Source organism: Lepidochelys kempii, chromosome 11, assembly GCF_965140265.1.
Source record: "Lepidochelys kempii isolate rLepKem1 chromosome 11, rLepKem1.hap2, whole genome shotgun sequence".
NCBI classification, from domain to species: Eukaryota; Metazoa; Chordata; order Testudines; family Cheloniidae; genus Lepidochelys; species Lepidochelys kempii.
Window position 1 is genome coordinate 60857852 of NC_133266.1, and position 18342 is coordinate 60876193.

The window sequence follows — 18342 nt, forward strand, 5'->3', positions numbered from 1 at the left end:
CTGAAAACCAGCTTCAGGATGATGGATTTACAGAATTTTCCTTTACTGTTACTTTTTTTTTTTGGAAGTCAGAAATATCACTTGTGATGAACTGTTCAAAAAAAGTGGGGAAGGAGCTGTGTTAACAACCATGGTTAAGTCTCATATTTATTAATTCTTTCCATTTGATAAATTTTACAGACTAAAGAAAGGGTAATTGGAAGCAACCACATGCCACGAAGGCCTGTGGCCAACAATTGGAATGCCTTAAAATAACTGGCAAAGAACGCATTTCATTTGAAATCTCAAAGTTAAAGTCCCAGTCCCTGATTGGTGCAAGTCATGACTACACATAGCTGCTTATATCCTTTATACGTGTTAACCACACACAATTCATAGAACATAAGGAACAGAACATAGGCTCCCAAATACACACACTAAAGCCAATACTCCCCCATGTTAAAAAGTGCTCAACCTAAAGATTAAATAGGCCAGACTTGTTTTAAGTCATCACAAGAATAAATTAATAGATTCATGGATTATAACGCCAGAAGGGACCAATGCAATCATTCAGTCTGACCTCCAGCATAATGCAAGCCATATGATTTCTCTGAATTAATTCCTGTTTGAAGTAGAGCACATATTTTACAAAAAAACCCTAAAATATAATGAAGTTCAATGATCCAGGTCTATTTTGAAAGAGAGAATTGCTTATTGTAGATGGTCCACAGTCAACATTTGTCTTTCTATATATGAATATAGTTAAATATATTAATATACAATATGGTAGTTGTAACCATATAAACATTTAGCAAGTTAACATACAGAGATATGTGAGATCTCACAACTATTCTAGGACTGGGAAGCTTTTGTTATCAGTGTCAGCTACTATAGGTGTTAATTTAATGATGGCCATCATACAAACCAACAAAAGAACTAAGGTACAGTTGCTGAGGGAGCCTAACTCTGAATTTCCTTACTTATGTTTATTTTAATTCTTAACATCACCACCACCTTACAGTGTAATTTTACACTTAATCTGTTTTTTTTGGGCCTGTACATTTAACACCTCATAGTCTGATTTAAGTTTTGAAATGTGCCCCCAAAGCTCCACTATCTTTGTACTAACTATGCTGAGTTAATTCCAGTACAATGCCTACAATTTCTTTGTCCTGATTTCTACATCTTACATCTCTTAGATCAATTTAAATTAGGGCTGTCACGCGATTAAAATGATTAATCGAGCTGTTAAACAATAATAGAATACCATTTATTTAAATATTTTTGAATGTTTTCTACATTTTCAAATATATTGATTTCAATTACAACACAGAATACAAAGTGTACAGTGCTCATTTTATATTTTTGATTACAAATACTTGCACTGTAAAAAACCAATAGTATTTTTCAATTCACCTACGGCAAGTACTGTAGTGCAATCTCTATCTTGAAAGTTGAGCTTATAAATGTAGAATTATGTAAAAAAACCCATTGCATTCAAAAATAAAACAATGTAAAACTTTAGAGCCTTCAAGTCCATGCAGTCCTACTTCTTGTTCAGCCATATCACGCAGACAAACAGGTTTGTTCACATTTGCAGAAGATAATGCTGCCTGCTTCTGGCTTACGACGTCACCTGAAAGTGAGATCAGGCGTTTGCATGGCACTGTTGTAGCCGGTGTTGCAAGATATTTATGTGCCAAATGCACTAAAGATTCATATGTCTCTGCATGATTCAGTCACCATTCCAGAGGACATGCATCCATGCTCATGATGGGTTCTGCTTGATAAGGATCCAAAGCAGTGCGGACCGACGCATGTTTATTTTCATCATCTGAGAAAGATGCCACCAGCAGAAGGTTGATTTAATTTTTGGTGGTTCGGGTTCTGTAGTTTCCACATCAGAGTGTTGCTCTTTTAAGACTTCTGAAAGCATGCTCCACACCTCATTCCTCTCAGATTTTGGAAGGCACTTCAGATTCTTAAATCTTGGGTTGAGTGATGTAGCTATCTTTAGAAATTTCACACTGGTATCTTCTTTGCATTTTGTCAAATTTACAGTGAAAGTGTCCTTAAAATGAACAACATGTGCTGGGTCATCATCCGAGACTGCTATAAGATGAAATATATGGCAGAATGTGGGTTAAACTGAGTAGGAAACATACAATTCTTCCCCAAAGAGTTTAGTCACAAATTTAATTAAGGCATTATTTTTCTGAACAAGAGTCATCAGCATGGAAGAATGTCCTCTGGAATGATGGCTGAAGCATGAAGAGGCATATGAATCTTTACCGCATCTGGCATGTAAATATCTTGCAATGCCAGCTACAACAGTGCCATGTGAATGCCTGTTCTCACTTTCAAGTAACATTGTAATTAAGAAATGGGCAGCATGATCTCCTTTAAATGTAAACAAACTTGTTTCTCTTAGCCATAGGCTGAACAAGAAGTAGGACTGAATGGACTCGTAGGCGCTAAGGTTTTACATTGTTTAGTTTTTGTGTGCAGTTATGTAACAAAAAACCCTACATTTGTAAGTTGAACTTTCATGATAAAGAGATTGCACTACACTACTTGTAGGAAGTGAATTGAAAAATACTATTTCTTTTGTTTATCATTTTTACAGTGCAAATATTTGTAATCAAAATATAAAGTGAGCACTGTACACTTTGTATTCTGTGTTGTAATTGAAATAGATATATTTGAAAATGTAGAAAAACATCCAAAATATTTAATAAATTTCAATTGGTGTTCTATTATTTAACAGTGCGATTAATAGCGTATTAATTTTTTTTTTTAGTTAATCGCATGAATTAACTGTGATAAAGATGAACAAGTACAAAATCAAATTCAGTTAACTGGAACTACCTATTGCTAAGTGATGTACTATCATGGTATGGAAGCCAGAGTCTCCTCCTGTCACACAAACTGAATTACAGATTTTAAGAACTATCACATTAGAAAAAAATGCCGTTTATGTGCCAGAAACCAAATGGCAGACTTCAAAATTATCTGCAACCCCTTCATTGAGTATACACAGTACCCTAACAATGACTGGCCATGAATGGATCTTTTCACAAAAAGTCAGATACAAAAACTAGCTGGGTGGGCATGCCTGAGGTTCTTCTCTTCTCTCTCCCTCCCACCCCCCAATTTACCTCCTTCCCTCTACTGCTGCCCTATAAAGAGCTCATTGCAAGAAATCCTCTCTAGGGGGACAGATTTAGTCAAATCATGATCTACTTTCCTTCCCTTTATTAATACTATTATTAAATTAGAAGCTTTACCCATAAATTATGTTTTTGCATCTCAAAGTTCAGACTAAATCTTTTGGGTCAGTAACTCATTACATAAGTAAAAGGGAGAAGTACCAATCAAACTGCAATATCATCTGAGCTGCAAGTATTAACCAAGGAATGATTTGTGAAATAATTTACGGAAAACCAAACTGCTTCATTGCAAACGTTTCACCAAGGCTTCCCTTCTCTCTACCCAAGAAGTGGTTACAACCCACAGGGAATCTATGGGCAAACAGAATTTCCCATTACTCTCAAGTCAAGGTACCTTTAGAGGCTTTACCTTTCCCAGGCCTCTAAGGTGAATAACTGAACACCCTAATTTTCTTCTGACAGAATTTCAGATCAAGAGTGGGTGTTTTCATTTAGTGTTACCCGGTTTTGTCATTCTCCTTCTCTCATTATTCCAATAAAACCTAGGGGAGGGGAAAAAAGACAAATTTCTTAAAACCACTCTCCTTGTCTTGTGCAGCAGCAAAGGATGTCAAAAGGGCAGAGCTGCCAAGCCATTGACCCTTCTTATAGAAACTACTGTAGCAAAGAAAAAGATTTCAAAGGTTGGCAGCCTTAGGGACATAGAAGGTCAAAAGGGAGATAAGGCAGAGTAAAAGACTAAACTCAAGGTTCCACATAAGGACAACCTGCCTAACAAAGGATTTGGTAAGGAGGGGCCACTTAGGGACTTTGTCCAAGGAGAATATTAAGGGCAAAAATTTTGCTTCCAGATCCACTCAATTCTCTCAATGATGCATCCGATGAAGTGAGCTGTAGCTCACGAAAGCTTATGCTCAAATAAATTTGTTAGTCTCTAAGGTGCCACAAGTACTCCTTTTGTTTTTGCGAATACAGACTAACACAGCTGCTACTCTGAAACCTATCATTTTCACTATAAGCAAGAGCTTAGAATACAGCCACAGCAGAGAGAGATTTAGGCAGCAGGGTCTTTGAAGAAAATCTTAAATTTAAGTAAGGGAATGGGAAGTAACTTTGTGCAGATACCAAGAGACCTTTTCCAAATCCTACAGGAGATACCTTTCCCTTTTAGTTCAACTAGTTAGGGCAGTCAGTACAGTAGTGGTTGTTTAAAACTGTCCTTTCCATCAAGGAATCTCTGAAAGCTGTGTGCTCCAGCCTTTTCCTTCAAGTGCAACTGGACAGAAGGACAGGATTTGGGTTTTTTTTCCCTTTCTTCTCTCCAGAAAACTGTTCCCACCTGGTTTGTAACAGAAAAAGTTCCAAAGTTTTACTTGTATGTGTAACAGGGCCAGATGGGAGAGAAGAAGTTTAAGATTTTAATGACTGGCCAAAAAGGCACTAAAATTTGATGAACCCTTTAAGGGTTCATCATCTGAGGTCTTCTGGCTGACAACCCACACTGTAATGGCTACAAGCTTGATTCCGCCATGTCCAGAAGTATAGCCAGAGTAATCACCTCATTAAGAGATGCTAAGATGGCCCAAGTCATGAAAATAAGTGCTAAACTACACAGGACATACGCCTTTTGGAAGGCCAGAGGCAGTTCTTTTGGAAAGTGCCTGGAACTCTCCCAGCCTTCCCTGGATAGTGAGCCACCAAACGAAAAATGACAAGTTTTGCAAAAGCTCTGCACATTTCTTTTCTGGGGGGAATCATGACTGTCTTTTTTCAGTTGTGAGGATGGATTTAATCAACCACAGGCTACTGTGGAGTTTATTTTGGGGGTGCTTAGGCATTACCCATAGGAACATGTGTCAGTAGATGGATGGAGAACCGCATCTGGTTTTTCTTTCTCAACAGATCAGAAGACATTCCCTTGAGCTAATGAATTTATTTCTAAAGAGTTAATTAATGATTCTTCAGAAATAAGACAAGCTCTCTAACAGAGGAGTCAGGTACTTCTTCAGCGTAGTGAGATAACACAGATCAGACAAAAAGTGTAGTAAAACAAAGCATTCTTGTTAAATGGATTGGAAGTAGCTACTACTACCCCAAAGAAAGGAAACAGGATTTGGCTCACACACTCATCTCAAATGACTAACAGACCCTTGTTACCTTCCTCAAAGAGAGCATTCTTATCAATTTATCTGGGCAGAGAAACAATAGACACATTCTTATGAGAAGCAGTCAGTCTCCTCATGTTAAAAAGGGGAATGGTTTACAAGGCCAGCTCATACTCACATCCATGATGGCTTTCAGGTTTCTCAGACTTGCAATCAATGGTTCAGAGTTGTGAAAGCAGTCAAGAAAAACAAACCCAGTAATCATGGATTAGAATAATCTGCCACACACACTTATGCACACAAAAAAGCAATTTCCTCCCCACCTCTTCTATCTACCTTTCCATCTGTTGTGATTAACCCTTTTTTCAATTAAGAAAAAAAAGATGTAAGTCATCAAGGAGCAGTAGACTGCCTGTGACTCACTCCATAGCCAGAACTAGAAAATCTGGGGAAGACAGAGGGCAGGATTGTGTCTTCTTTGCCAAAACTTTTGGTGCAATCTGACTGATGCTTCAGCATATCATTTGCAAGATAAAACTGACTGAGACAAGAGTCTCAAACTGCTGAATCAGCAGCAGAAAATACATGTCACTAAAAAGTTTACATACAAATCCTGGATCTAAGTTATTCCTATACAATGCGCATCTACCAAAAAAAATTCAGTTTATGTACCACCTTTGTCTACCCAGACTGAACTAGAGTCATAGGTGCTATTTACATAGAGCTACATATGCAGAAACACACAGAGAAAGGAACAGAACCATTTACACATTTTTAACATCCTATTTCAGTGCTTTTGTGGCCAATCACAGGATAACTCACTGTGCATAAAGCAATGCCATGCATTAAGTTGATGAATTTTTGAAGTGTTTTGGGTGTGGGTAGGGGGAAAGGATAATAAAGTCTTCAATGAAAGTGAATATAAAAATTCAGTATCTTTAAAAAGTTTTTTGAAGGTCTGAAACATCTGACTACAAAAAAGTATTTACTGGATTAATAAATTAACTATTTCATGGGTCAGACTGACAGGTTTTATTATTCTTTTAAAATGATAGGCTCATATTCAGTACCTTATTGGCGCCTGTTTCACTGAAAAAACTGACCTCAAACTCTGCACATACACACTTCTGAAGCTTTACTCAGGTACAAGGCAGCCAAGAGAGAACAGGCAATGATAACTACACTCATTTTAACTTCCATGTATAGGGAAACGTCTTCCCAAAGTTTCACCTTTGCTCAGGATGGTATTAGGTTTCTATCCCTCTCCAAAGGTCCAAAACTAAACTTAACGAAACCTCATTATACTAAAGAAATATAGAGCAAACTAAATGCAAGAACAGTAATACACTGAATAAATGATAGGAGAAGATTGGCTCCAACTCCCAGATCTGCCTCAATTGGTTTGCAGACAGTTAGAAGAGCACTTAATAAGTGAAAACTACAGCTCAGGCTACAAGAAAGACACCTTGCTTTTTTTTGTTTAACCCATACAGGCACAGCTCCAGTTAAGAGGACACTGATGGGAGTACCAATTATATAAATAAAATCAACATGAGCTGTTCATTATTTTCTAAGCATTCTACATAAATATTAAGTACAAATGTGGCCTTGAGAAGTTCATGATCTTCAGTCCAAGCTACAGCATTCAGCCTTTACAATAGATAAACCTATTTCTGCCTCATACTTACAGTCAGAAGAGTCATTCTTTTGCTTCAGCTGGAGTGAAATATAGTATAGTATTCAAACTGGGTTAATTATCTATAAAAATAAGCCCTATTTGTTCCTGTTATCTCCTCTGAATAGATGGGAAACTAAAAAGTGTGTGTATAAGCACAGCAAACTTCTGAATGACAATCAGGTTATCAGTAGTAGTTTCCAATGTCATCAAAACAACATGAGTAATCCTTTCTTATTGAAGCCCTCTGATTCACTAGGACATTCTTCCATATGTATCATGCCGGTATAAGTATAGCTTTATTTTGGCTATCCAATCATCATTTCTAGTTCTGCAAATGATGCAGCATTTAAGATCCCTGAAAGAAAAATTCTTACAATGGCACAATGGGATGTAAATATGAAATTTCAAAGGCACTTGGTAAGTTGCCATGTATATACTGAATCCTCTTTTTCTTGTCTATTCTTTCAAAAAAAATTTTTTTTTTGCCTACGAGCTAGCAGCAGAATGATTTGTCATGAGATAAAGAAGATGTCAAACTGGAATACTTTATGAAGACTGAGGGAGAATTCAGGCCTGAAGAAAAATAACCCATATATAAAAACAGCAAGAACTTCAAGCACATATGCTGAATAATCTCTTACTATTGAGCTTTGAATTTATCACATAATTTGCAATGTACTATATTGTGTTATACTGTAAAATTCATAATGAATTATCTGAATTATGCATGTTATTTCTCTTTCTTTATAAAAACCAAAATAATTCATAGCATAGTGTATGTTTTCCTCCAATTTTTTTTGAAATTGAGTAGTAACACAAAGGATGTGTCTTTGGACAATGTCATCTTAAAGGGTATACCAATCTGACTAGTTTTAAATATATTAACATTATCAACAAAGAGAATGAAAAGGCTCTTCATGAAGGAGATGACCAAATCTATCATGCCACCACTAATCTCCCCACAAACACTTTTCAAAAACTCTGGTTTAAAATAGTTATAAGTGCATCTCCAGAGAACAGTACTGGAATTCCTGAACATTTAACCTAGTAACTTTTTAATCTTAAACATACAGAAAATGTTAAGATGTGAATAGATAGGGTGGTGGGAAGACCCGCAAAAAAAGCCTTACCCTTGCTTGAAAGGAATCTTTTTTTAAAGAGAGCAAGAGAACCAACAATGTCATTGTATCTAAGAAAAAGCTAGCCCTCACTCACCCTATACCACATTGAACATGTATGGCCATAAGCCCCATTAGGGTAGGACTGAAAGAGAAAGGTAAAACAAAGTTTAAAGAAAGTGTAAATAAAACCTATATTGAAATTATGAGACTCTACCTCAGTAATTGGTTGGCCTTGCTGTGTCAAATCCAGTTCCTGAGGTCTTGTCATTTTATCAATATCTAAGGAGTCCATGCTGGATGCTGCAGAGGTTATGCTGGAACGGGATGAGTTACTGATGGAGCGCACTTCAGCATCACTCACTGTGCCAGCTGATGCTGTCCTTCTGTGCTGAGCAGTAACTACAGGTTTAGCATCTTCCATTACAGATTGCTGGGCTGCTTCATCCATGCTCAGAGAAGCCTTCTCTAACTGGGCAGTGATGTCCTCCAAGGAAAAGTTGGCATTTGAAGGCTTATTTACCCTACCAGACGAAGAGGACGATCCTTTTATACTGCTGTGCTTAGAGGAAAGTCGACCAGCAGGTGGTTTCTGAGCTACTTTTGTTTCTGTGGCTAGACGTTTCATTGCAGCACTGTTTGCTGACTGTGACCCAATGCTGCTGAGCTCCTGCTCTATGGAACAAAGATCAGCCATGAGGGCATCCAGATCCACAGTATCCCCCTGATTCAGGGCTTCTGCAAGGAACAACAGGCATTAGCTTCCTCATGATTAACCCATTTCTCAATCATGCTCTCCAAGTAGTGCCACTTGGGGACAAAGTAGAAACAATACAGTAATTTCACCATTCTGAATCTACAATGCTCAAAATAAAAAGTAGTCGTTAAAATTTAATTTAACTTCAGAGCTGCATTTGCCATCATGAGTGTCAGTAATGGAAGCCTATGAGGTCAGTGAATCTCTTTCAAATGTACAGAAATGCTTAATGAGCAACTGTCTGGTTAAAAACCCTGGCTGACATTTTTGAAGCAATGCAGAGGTGATCCCTACACATTTTTCATTAATTTTATTAGAAGGTATGTGGCAAAATCTCCAACACTGCTTAGAAAACCAAAACCCATTTTTTTTAAAATGCAAGTTTCCTGTACTACTACCAGAGTCATAGATAATGAAAAACTGACAAAGCTTTTTTGTTTAACCTAAATATTGGACCTAATTACTACATGTGCCCTTTCATGTGCCATCTTATTTAGAATTTTTTTCCCCTTTTCATCCAATGTGGCTTAAAGAACAAACTTATTAATTCACTCTTTCATTAAAAAGATTATCAGAATAATTGTTCTTTACAAATAAGTAGATTCTGATTCTCATATAATAGCTGCTGATAGACATCCAGTTTGTGACCCTAAGAATCCTGTGTCAACATAAACAGGATAATACAATGTAAGCAAACTAGAAAATGATGCCCTAGTATGTCTGGATGCTATGTTTTAATGCTGTAGGATTTTAGCATTTTGTAAAATGGCTGCTTTCTGATAAAACAAATATTCATTCAATGTTAGAGAAAAAATTGAGGGTCTCAGAAAATTCTGTTTACCATTCAAATTGTACATGGAGAAGCGATAGGAGAAATTGGCAATATTGGTTTCTTGGCGAAGAGGGGATTTCTTTACTGGTTCCATGGGCTTGTCTGTATCCAAACTCTAAAAAATAAATAAATAAATAAACGAACAAGCAAACAAACTGAGAAGAGAGAAAAGAAGCTAAAATAAAGTTTGCATTTAATATAACAGGAGCTGATGGTCAAACAATATTACAAATATGGTTGAAAGCTTATCTTCAGCGGGAGAAATGTAATCTAAAAAAATGAGTTATCTTTTGTAGCATCTGCACTAGAAAAGGATTTAGTTACCATGTTACTGAGATTAACATCAACTGTCCAACTAGGAGAGATGTTAAAATACATTCACTACAGAACTGAAAAGAAGGAAAATATATTCTTAAATTTTTGTTTTTCAATAGTATTGTTCTACACGTCACCATTTTGAGATTTTCTACAGTTACCTGGATCAGTTTGACTAACAACGCAATTCAGAAAAAAACAATATCTCAGAAGCAACAGAAAGAGGACTTTTTAAAGTAAATTTGCCTAAATTATCAAATTATCTTTACTAATAGGGACTATTATTTTTTAAATATATTAGTTATAAAAGTGAGTTTCATTCCATCTTATAAGAAAAGATCACGTTGTGCATATGTTATCCCTTATGGCTTTAAAAAAACATGTTGATATGTAACAGAATACTTTAGCAATGGTTATGTGGCTAGGTATATTAGACAGTGCTGTATGAATATTTTACCATGAAAATAAAAATGCTGACTACATTTAATTTGTTTGTAAATTCATGTTCTGCTGTTTTTGTAAAGGAGAAAAGTAGGGCTGGAAGAGACCTCGAGAAGTCATCAAGTCCAGCCCCCTGCAATTAGGCACGACCAAGTAAACCTAGACCATCCCTGACAGGTGTTTGTCCAATTTGTTTTTAAAAACTTCTAATGATGGGGACTCCATGACTGCCCTTGGAAGCCTATTCCAGAGCTTAACTACCTTTATAGCTAGAAAGTTTTTCCTAATATCTAACCTAAATCTCCCTTGCTGCAGGTTTAGCCCATAACATCTTGTCTTACCTTCAGTGGACATGGAGACTAATTGATCACCATCCTCTTTAGAACAACTCGTAACTTACTGGAAGACTTATCAGGTCGCCCCTCAATCTTCTTTTCTCAAGACTAAACATGCCCAGTTTTTTCAACCTTTCCTCAGAGGTCAGGTTTTGTAAACTTTTTATCATTTTTGTTGCTCTCTGCTGGGCTCTTTCCAATTTGTCCAAATCCTTCCTAAATTGTGGTGCCCAGAACTGGACACAGTAGTCCAGCTGGGGCCTCACCAGTGCCAAGTAGAGCGGGACAATTATCTTGTGTCTTGTACACTACATGCCTGTTAATACACCCCAGAATCATATTAGCCTTTTTTGCAGCTTTTTAGCACATTGACAACTCATATTCAGTTTGTGATCCACTATAGCCCCCAGATCCTTTTCAGCAGCCCTACCACCTAGCTAGTTATTCCCCACTGTGTAGCTGTGCATTTGATTTTTCCTTCCCAAGTGAAGTACTTTGCACTTGTCTTTACTGAATTTCATCTTGTTGATTTCAGACGAATTCTCCAATTTGTCAAGGTCATTTTGAATTTTAAATCTGTTCTCTAAAATGCTTGTAACCCCTCCCAGCTTGGGGTTATATGAAAATTTTATAAACATACTCTCTACTCTATTATCCAAGTCATTAATGAAAATATCTAATAGTACTGGACCCAGGACTGACCCCCACCCCCCGTGGCACCCCACTAGATATTCTCTCTCAATTTGACAGCAAGCCATTGATAACTACTTTTTATGTATGGTCTTTCAACCAGTTGTGAGCCCACCTTATAGTAATTTCATCTACACCACATTTCCCTACTTTGCTTATGAGAATGTCATGCAGACTGTGTCAAAAGTCTTACTAAAATCAAAGAATACCACATCTCACTCTCCAGCCCCAACTCCCAGGAATCATCCCTCTGCACCAGGCCAGGATTAGGGTTGCAGTACAAGGGTAGAGGGTGCTGCTACAGGTAGTCGGTGCCCAATCGACAATTTAGTACAGTGCACCCACTGAAACAGGAGGCTACACTGCCTGTTTCAGAATGAGACTGTCTACATCACGGGTCTCAGACAAGCGGCCTGCCGAGTTATTTCCTGCAGCCTGCCATAACTCCCCTCACACCTCTGCCACCCCGAGCGTGCTGCGTCCCCGCTCCTCCGCCTACCTCCCAGCGCTTCCTGCCGCCAAACAGCTGTTTGGCAGCACTGAGGACTTCCCAGGAGGGAGGGAGGGGGAGCGGGAACGCGGCGACCCCGGGGAGGAGGCAGAGAAGAGGTAGGGCCGGGGTGGGGATTTGGGGAAGGGGTGTGAATAAAGGGCAGGGAGGGGGTGGAGTTGGGGCGGGGACTTTGGGGGAAGGGGTTGGAATGGGGTCAGGGCAGGGGCGGGACCTCATGGAAGGGGTGGAGCGGGGGGGCAGACTTTTGTATCTTTTTATGAAAAAGTGTCAGTGATGTGGCCCTCGGGCTATGTACTAGTCCTCATGTGGCCCTCATGGTGATTTGAGTTTGAGATCCCTGGTCTACATGGAGTGTTACAATTACATTGTTATAGTTATATCTGTTGGGATGCTCTGTACCTCGGGGGAACACCCAGCACCCCTATGTTCATCCTTGTAAAATGATTGTGTTGTATCCAATGAAAAGTTTGTTATGCTGGGTGTCTTCGGAAGGCCCATGATGCACTGAGCATTGTTGTTATAGTAATCGTAACAGTAGTGTTATAGGTTGTAATTTCATTTATACAGTTATGAGGCTGAAAATATGCCCTCGTGGCTTAAAGCAAGCCCAGGCAAAAACTCCCCAAGAGCAGAGAGGCAGTTCACACCTCATCAGGGCATGTATGAGACCAAACCCAGCCCAGCCTCACAGGAACAAAGGACACTGGCCTAGGCAACAACAAAGGATCTGTTGGACTCCCGAGTGAGTCACCCCCCTTCCTTTGGTCAATTTGGGACTGCTATGAGGTAATGCTCACCTGACTCTGAAGGGGGCGGGGGAAGCCAGGAGAGAAGAAAGAACATGATAAAAGGGAGAGACTTTGCCATGCTCTTCCTCTCTCTTCCACCTACATTTACAGAAACCATACCAAGCGACTGAAGCGCTGATCAAAGGGGAGAGCCTGGTTGAAGGGAAACTAGCCAGCCTATGGTGAGAAGCATCTAAGTTTGTAAGGGCACTGAAAGTGTTAAGATCAGCTTAGAATGCGTTTTACTTTTGTTTCATTTGACCAAATCCAAATTGTTATGCTTTGACTTCTAATCACTTAAAATCTATCTTTGCAGTTAATAAATCTGTTTGTTTATTCTACCTGAAGCAGTGCGTTTGGTTTAAAGCATGTCAGAGACTCCCCTTAGGATAACAACCCTGGTGCATATCAATTTCTGTGTTAAACTGACGAACTCATAAGCTTGCAGTGTCCAGTGGGCATAACTGGACACTGCAAGATGGAGGCTGCTAGGGTTGTGTCTGGGACTGGAGATATTGGCCAGTGTCATTGGGTTGCACAATCCAAGGAGCAGTTTACATGCTAGAGGCTGTGCGTGAACAGCCCAGGAGTGGGGGTTCTCACAGCAGAGCAAGGTAAGGCTGGCTCCCAGAGTCAAGGATTGGAGTGGCCTGGCAGATCACCAGTCCAGAGAACACCACGGGAACATCACATCTGTACACTGGTATAACTTAAAAGAAATCTCCCATGTAGACAGGCCCAAGTCTCCTAAAAGCGAAGCTTCATAGGAAGAAGTAAGTTTTATCTACTACCAGAGGTTTTATTTTAAATTTGTGTTTCGGGATCCAGAGGTGGGGTAGGAGCTAACTGAAAGAGATTCCCAAACTCTAGGGAAGGGAAATTTAATTCCTGAATGCTTTTCAGCTTCTAAGGTAGCCATGTAGCATTGTTAATTAGTTTAGCCGTTGAACCTCACACACAGAAAAAAGAATTTTACTTCTGTTTCTTTCTTATCTTCTTTCAACTCATTTTTGAACTGTGTGATTTACATCTTTTTTCTTCCTCACCCAACACCATTCATTCTGTCAGACCCACCCCTCCACCCCCATTTTGTTTCAGTCTTTGCCCTCAATTGGGCTTGAAAAATCCAAGTGATAAAGATAAACGTGGGTGCCTTAAATCATCAATTTCTGCAGATTTAAGTTTTCTCTTTAGGGAGAAAAAAATCATGGCTATTCCTTATAACTGGGAAGACAACCATCCAAATGTAAACAGAATGTAAATCAGTGATGTACCACTGTCTTGCTCAGGCTGCAAACAGATGGCTCTAGTGCGTCTACTGATACCCAGAGATTTCCCAAGCAGCACCTGAGTGAAAATGTGCCTATTTAGAACCTAATAGGCAACAGTAAAACTGTCAAGAATCATGTGAGTTTACACATTGCTGCTACTGGATACAGTTATGACTATCAGTAAAGGTAGGAACTGGAGTTATTTGTGGGTGATGAGGACCAATATGGAAACTGAGAAGGGTAGGGGAGGCTTAACTCCTCAGACTGAACCCATAATCGCTGGCCTATAGTTTAGATCTCTTGATAAAGTCTCATCTGCTTATTAAAAAGTTTCGGTCAGGAGTACATACATTATGTATAGTACAGAAACCAAGAGTTAACAAATTACTTTGTGTCCCATGAACATTTATATAGATAGGTTCTAGCGATAGCAGCAGAACAAGTTCTCACCTAAGCCTTTGGAAGGTGAATTGGTGAGTTTTGCTGGTTGGCTATAGCAAACCAAGCGAAAATCTTGAATGGAACCAAAATACAAAATAAGATACTCCTTAATACCCTGGCCCTAGAACCAGGATATCCCGATGCTAACCACTAATGCAAAATGCATTAGTGCTAAATGGTATAAGGTATTGGCCACAAGTGCTACAGGGTTTAAGACTAAATTTTGTAACATTTATTTGGGAGGCAGGGAATTTGGAGGGTACAGTGAATTAAAAAGATCTCTTGGGCACCATAAAGTTTAAACATATCCTTTAAAAAAATTTCCATCTGGAAAAAAAAATCTTACTTTGTGGTCCAATAAATATCCAGTGAACCTGGGAAAGAAAAATTCAGAGAAGACAGACCTGTTTTTCCATTGCTCCAATAGTCCCGCTGGAATAGAGCAATGAATGCACTAGGAATGTGTTCAGGGAGATACTCTGGATTTCTTGCAAGCTCTAATTATGCTCATGCCAAATCTTTAACTGTGACCTCAGCCACGTTAAGGGACAATAACTTTTCAAGTAAATGGACTGTGTGACAGATATGCCAATCTGTTGATATAGACATAAGAGCTATCATTAAGGTTTTGCATGAGAGCACAAGTCTGATGAAGCTGGGATACATATCACTTTTCAGTAACTATGGGAGACGGAAGTGAAAACCTTATGAAGCGATGGAATTTATTGGCGACAGCATTGTGAGCAGTATGAAGGTGGCAAAAACCGCAGGACATTTTTTCCTTAACTATTTATTGCCAGAATTTTGAGATTTTGCCTGGGTGGGGTAGGACCTGATGCAAGCTTAACTGTCAGTAAATGTAATTTTTGTCCACTAATAATACGCCAATAAACTCCAAGAAGTTGTGTGTACATTATGAAGGTAATGGTGCATTATGAAGCAAAGTGAGTTATGGGGGTTGAAGTCCAAAAATCTGTTTTGAAACTCCTCCTCTTGCAAATGTATATGTTGAGGCATACAATTATTAATGCAGCCAACGGCTTTGCAAAAGATTCCTACCTAGTTAACATAACTTAGATTTGTAAACACAAGATTGTGAAATAATTTTGCCACTAAAATAGTTTTCTGTTTATCTAGGAATGAAGATTTTTCTATGGCTCTTTATCCATAGGCTTAGAATTAAGAAAAATTGTTCCTTAAACAAAATGATGCAATATACAACAAGAAATTACTTATTCTATTTATAGGTAATATCTATCCATAAAAATATTATCCCCACTAACTAAAAAGATATTAAAGGATGGGTGCACTTGAGCATCATTTCCACAGAAAGCACAGTTACTTACCCTACAATAAGTGTGGTTCTTTCAGATGTTGTAGTCAGTGTGAATCCCACTGTAGGTATGCATGTGCCTCATACACATGAGATCAGTGTCTTTTGAATAGCAATATCCACCAGGGCCTTGCATGCACCCTGAGCTGCCTCATGCTCCAATATGAGGGCATTAAAGGCAGAGCAGCTGAGACCTTCTCTTGGTTCCCCCCTACTCTGAAGTCTATGATAGTTGAAAACTCCAAAATGCAGGGACAGAGGGCAGGTCACAGGGTCCAACTGACAAGAAAGAACCCAGTTACCACAGGGTAAGTAAAAGTTTTTTCTTTGAGTGTCAGTGTGGATCCCACTGTAGGTTACTGGTAAGCAGTATCCCCTGGGGATCATGAGATCGAAGGATTTCAGCTAAATCAGTCAAACAGTGATTGAAGAAATGCTTTCCTAAATTTGGCCTCAGACTTGACCGCTAAGTCAAAGAGCGATGTTTAAGAGGTCAATAGGTTACTCTGCAATGCTGCTTTGTAGTTTCTGATATCAGCACATTCTTAAAGTAGGAGGAGGAGGATGCTCAAGATCTGGTTGGTATAGGCCTTAATGTTCAGTGGGAGAGGTGCACCAGGCAGCTGGCAACACAATAATACTCAGTTATCCATTTGGTTATTTTCTGACGAGATGGCCTGACTTTTAGGATGCCAAGCTATAGACAGAAATAGATAGGAAGACAGTCTGAACGGTTTGGTCCTGTCAATGTAATAAAGTCCTGGACACGTTATCCCTATGAAATGTTATATAGGGAGCTTCTGACAGACACTTGAACCTCATTCACTCTTCTGGTTCAAGTAATAGCCATTAGAAAGACCATCTTCAGAGGAAAGTGATGCAAGGAGCATTCTAAAAGAGGTTCAAACTGAGACTCCAGCAACCTGAGGAGGACTATGCTGAAATTCCAGGCAGGAGTATGGTCTCTGACTGATGGGAAAGTATGTAATAGTCCTCTGAGAAACTTTAATTCCCATCTGGTGAGAAAATAAAAACATAAGAGTGGCCATATTGGATCAGAACAATGGCCCAGCTAGCCCGGTATCCTCCCTTCTGAGAGCAGCCAGTACCAGATACTTCAGAGGAAATAAACAGAACAGAAAAACTACTAAATGATCCATCCCCTGTCCTCCAGACCCAGTTTCTGGCAGTCAGATGTTTAGGAACATCTGGAGCATGGGGATGTGTCCCTCACCATCTTGGTTAATAGCCACTGTTGAACCTATCCTGCATGAACATTTCTAATTCTTTTTTAAACCGTTATACTTTTGGCCTTCACAACATACCCGGCAAAGAGTTCCACAGGTTGACTGTGTGTTTTGTGAAGAAGTACTTCCTTTTGCTTGTTTTAAACCTACGGCATACTAATTTCATTGGGTGACCCCTGGTTCTTGTGTTATTTACCTCTTCACATAACACCACTTCTCTATTCGCTTTCTCCCCACCATTCATGATTTTATAAACCTTTGTTATAATTCCCCTTAGTCGTCTCTTTTCTAAGATGATGAACAGTTCCAGCCTTTTTAATCTCTCCTCATATGGAAGTTGTACCATACCCCTAATCATTTTTATTGCCCTTCTCTGTACCTTTTCCAATTCTAATTTTGAGATGGGGTTACCAGAACTGCACACACTATTCAAGGTGTGGGCATACCATAGATTTAGATTGTTGCATTATGACATTTTTCATCATCTTATCTCTCAGTTTCCTAACGGTTCCTAACATCGTGAGCTTTTTTTTTTGTCTGCCGCTGCACATTTCACGATGACCCCAGGATCTCCTTCTGGAGTGGAAACAGCTAATTTAGACATCATTTGGTATGTACAGTTGGGATTATTTTTTCCAATGTGCATTACATTGTACTATCAAAACTGAATTTCATCTGCCATTTTGTGGCCCAGTCACCCAGTTTTGTGAGATCCCTTTGTAACTCTTCGCAGTCAGTTTTGGACTTAACTATCATGGGTAACTTAGTAGCACCTGCAAAACTTTGCCACCTCACTGTTTATCCCGTTTTTTAGGTCATTTATAAAATATGTAGAACAGCACAAGGAAGACGGAGCACCACCTTACAGGCGGATGGCAAGCTGAAATTGCTGTGAGGTGGACCTGGATAGAGGTGAACAAAATGCCAGCTTGTTTTAAGTAGTAGAGGATATTCAGTATTAATGCCTGGACTGAGTCCAGACCATATTTGGCTGCCCATACTGAAAACCTCTTCTATTTAGGTGAGTAAGTCTTTCTGGTCAATGCAGTCTTGCTCTGTATCTGGAATTCTTGGACCCCGAGGGAGCAGGCTCTTTCTGCAGTTTTCAATCAGCCCATAGCCATGCAATCAGGTGCAGTGACTGAGTCACAGAGCATCTGGCAGTGGTGCTATGAGATCAGATCCAAGCAACGTGAGAGCTGGAGGGCAGCTGACTGAATATTTGTAGAAGGCCTGTCAACCAAACTGCCTCTGTCAGTAGGTAGTCATGAGGATGATCATGGCTTTGTCTTGTTCGATTTTGGATACTATCATAAAGATCAGTGGAA

General features: G+C 39.2%; 1 protein-coding gene across 7 annotated transcripts in view; it reads right to left on the reverse strand.

Annotated features, from left to right (window-relative positions):
• The window catches only part of RAPH1 (Ras association (RalGDS/AF-6) and pleckstrin homology domains 1), a 158990-nt gene that overhangs the window by 62983 nt on the left and 77665 nt on the right, over positions 1–18342 (reverse strand). For 5 of the 7 annotated variants that reach the window (XM_073306496.1, XM_073306495.1, XM_073306494.1 and 2 more), the window contains 2 exons: positions 9649–9754; positions 8268–8788 (listed from right to left, as the gene is read on the reverse strand). The exons of 1 other annotated variant lie outside the window; for it this stretch is intronic. In XM_073306496.1, the coding sequence (XP_073162597.1) occupies positions 8268–8788; positions 9649–9754 (627 nt within the window). Of the gene's footprint in view, positions 1–5432; positions 5524–8267; positions 8789–9648; positions 9755–18342 lie in introns of those variants that run through there. One more of the 7 variants, XM_073306499.1, reaches the window with a different exon arrangement.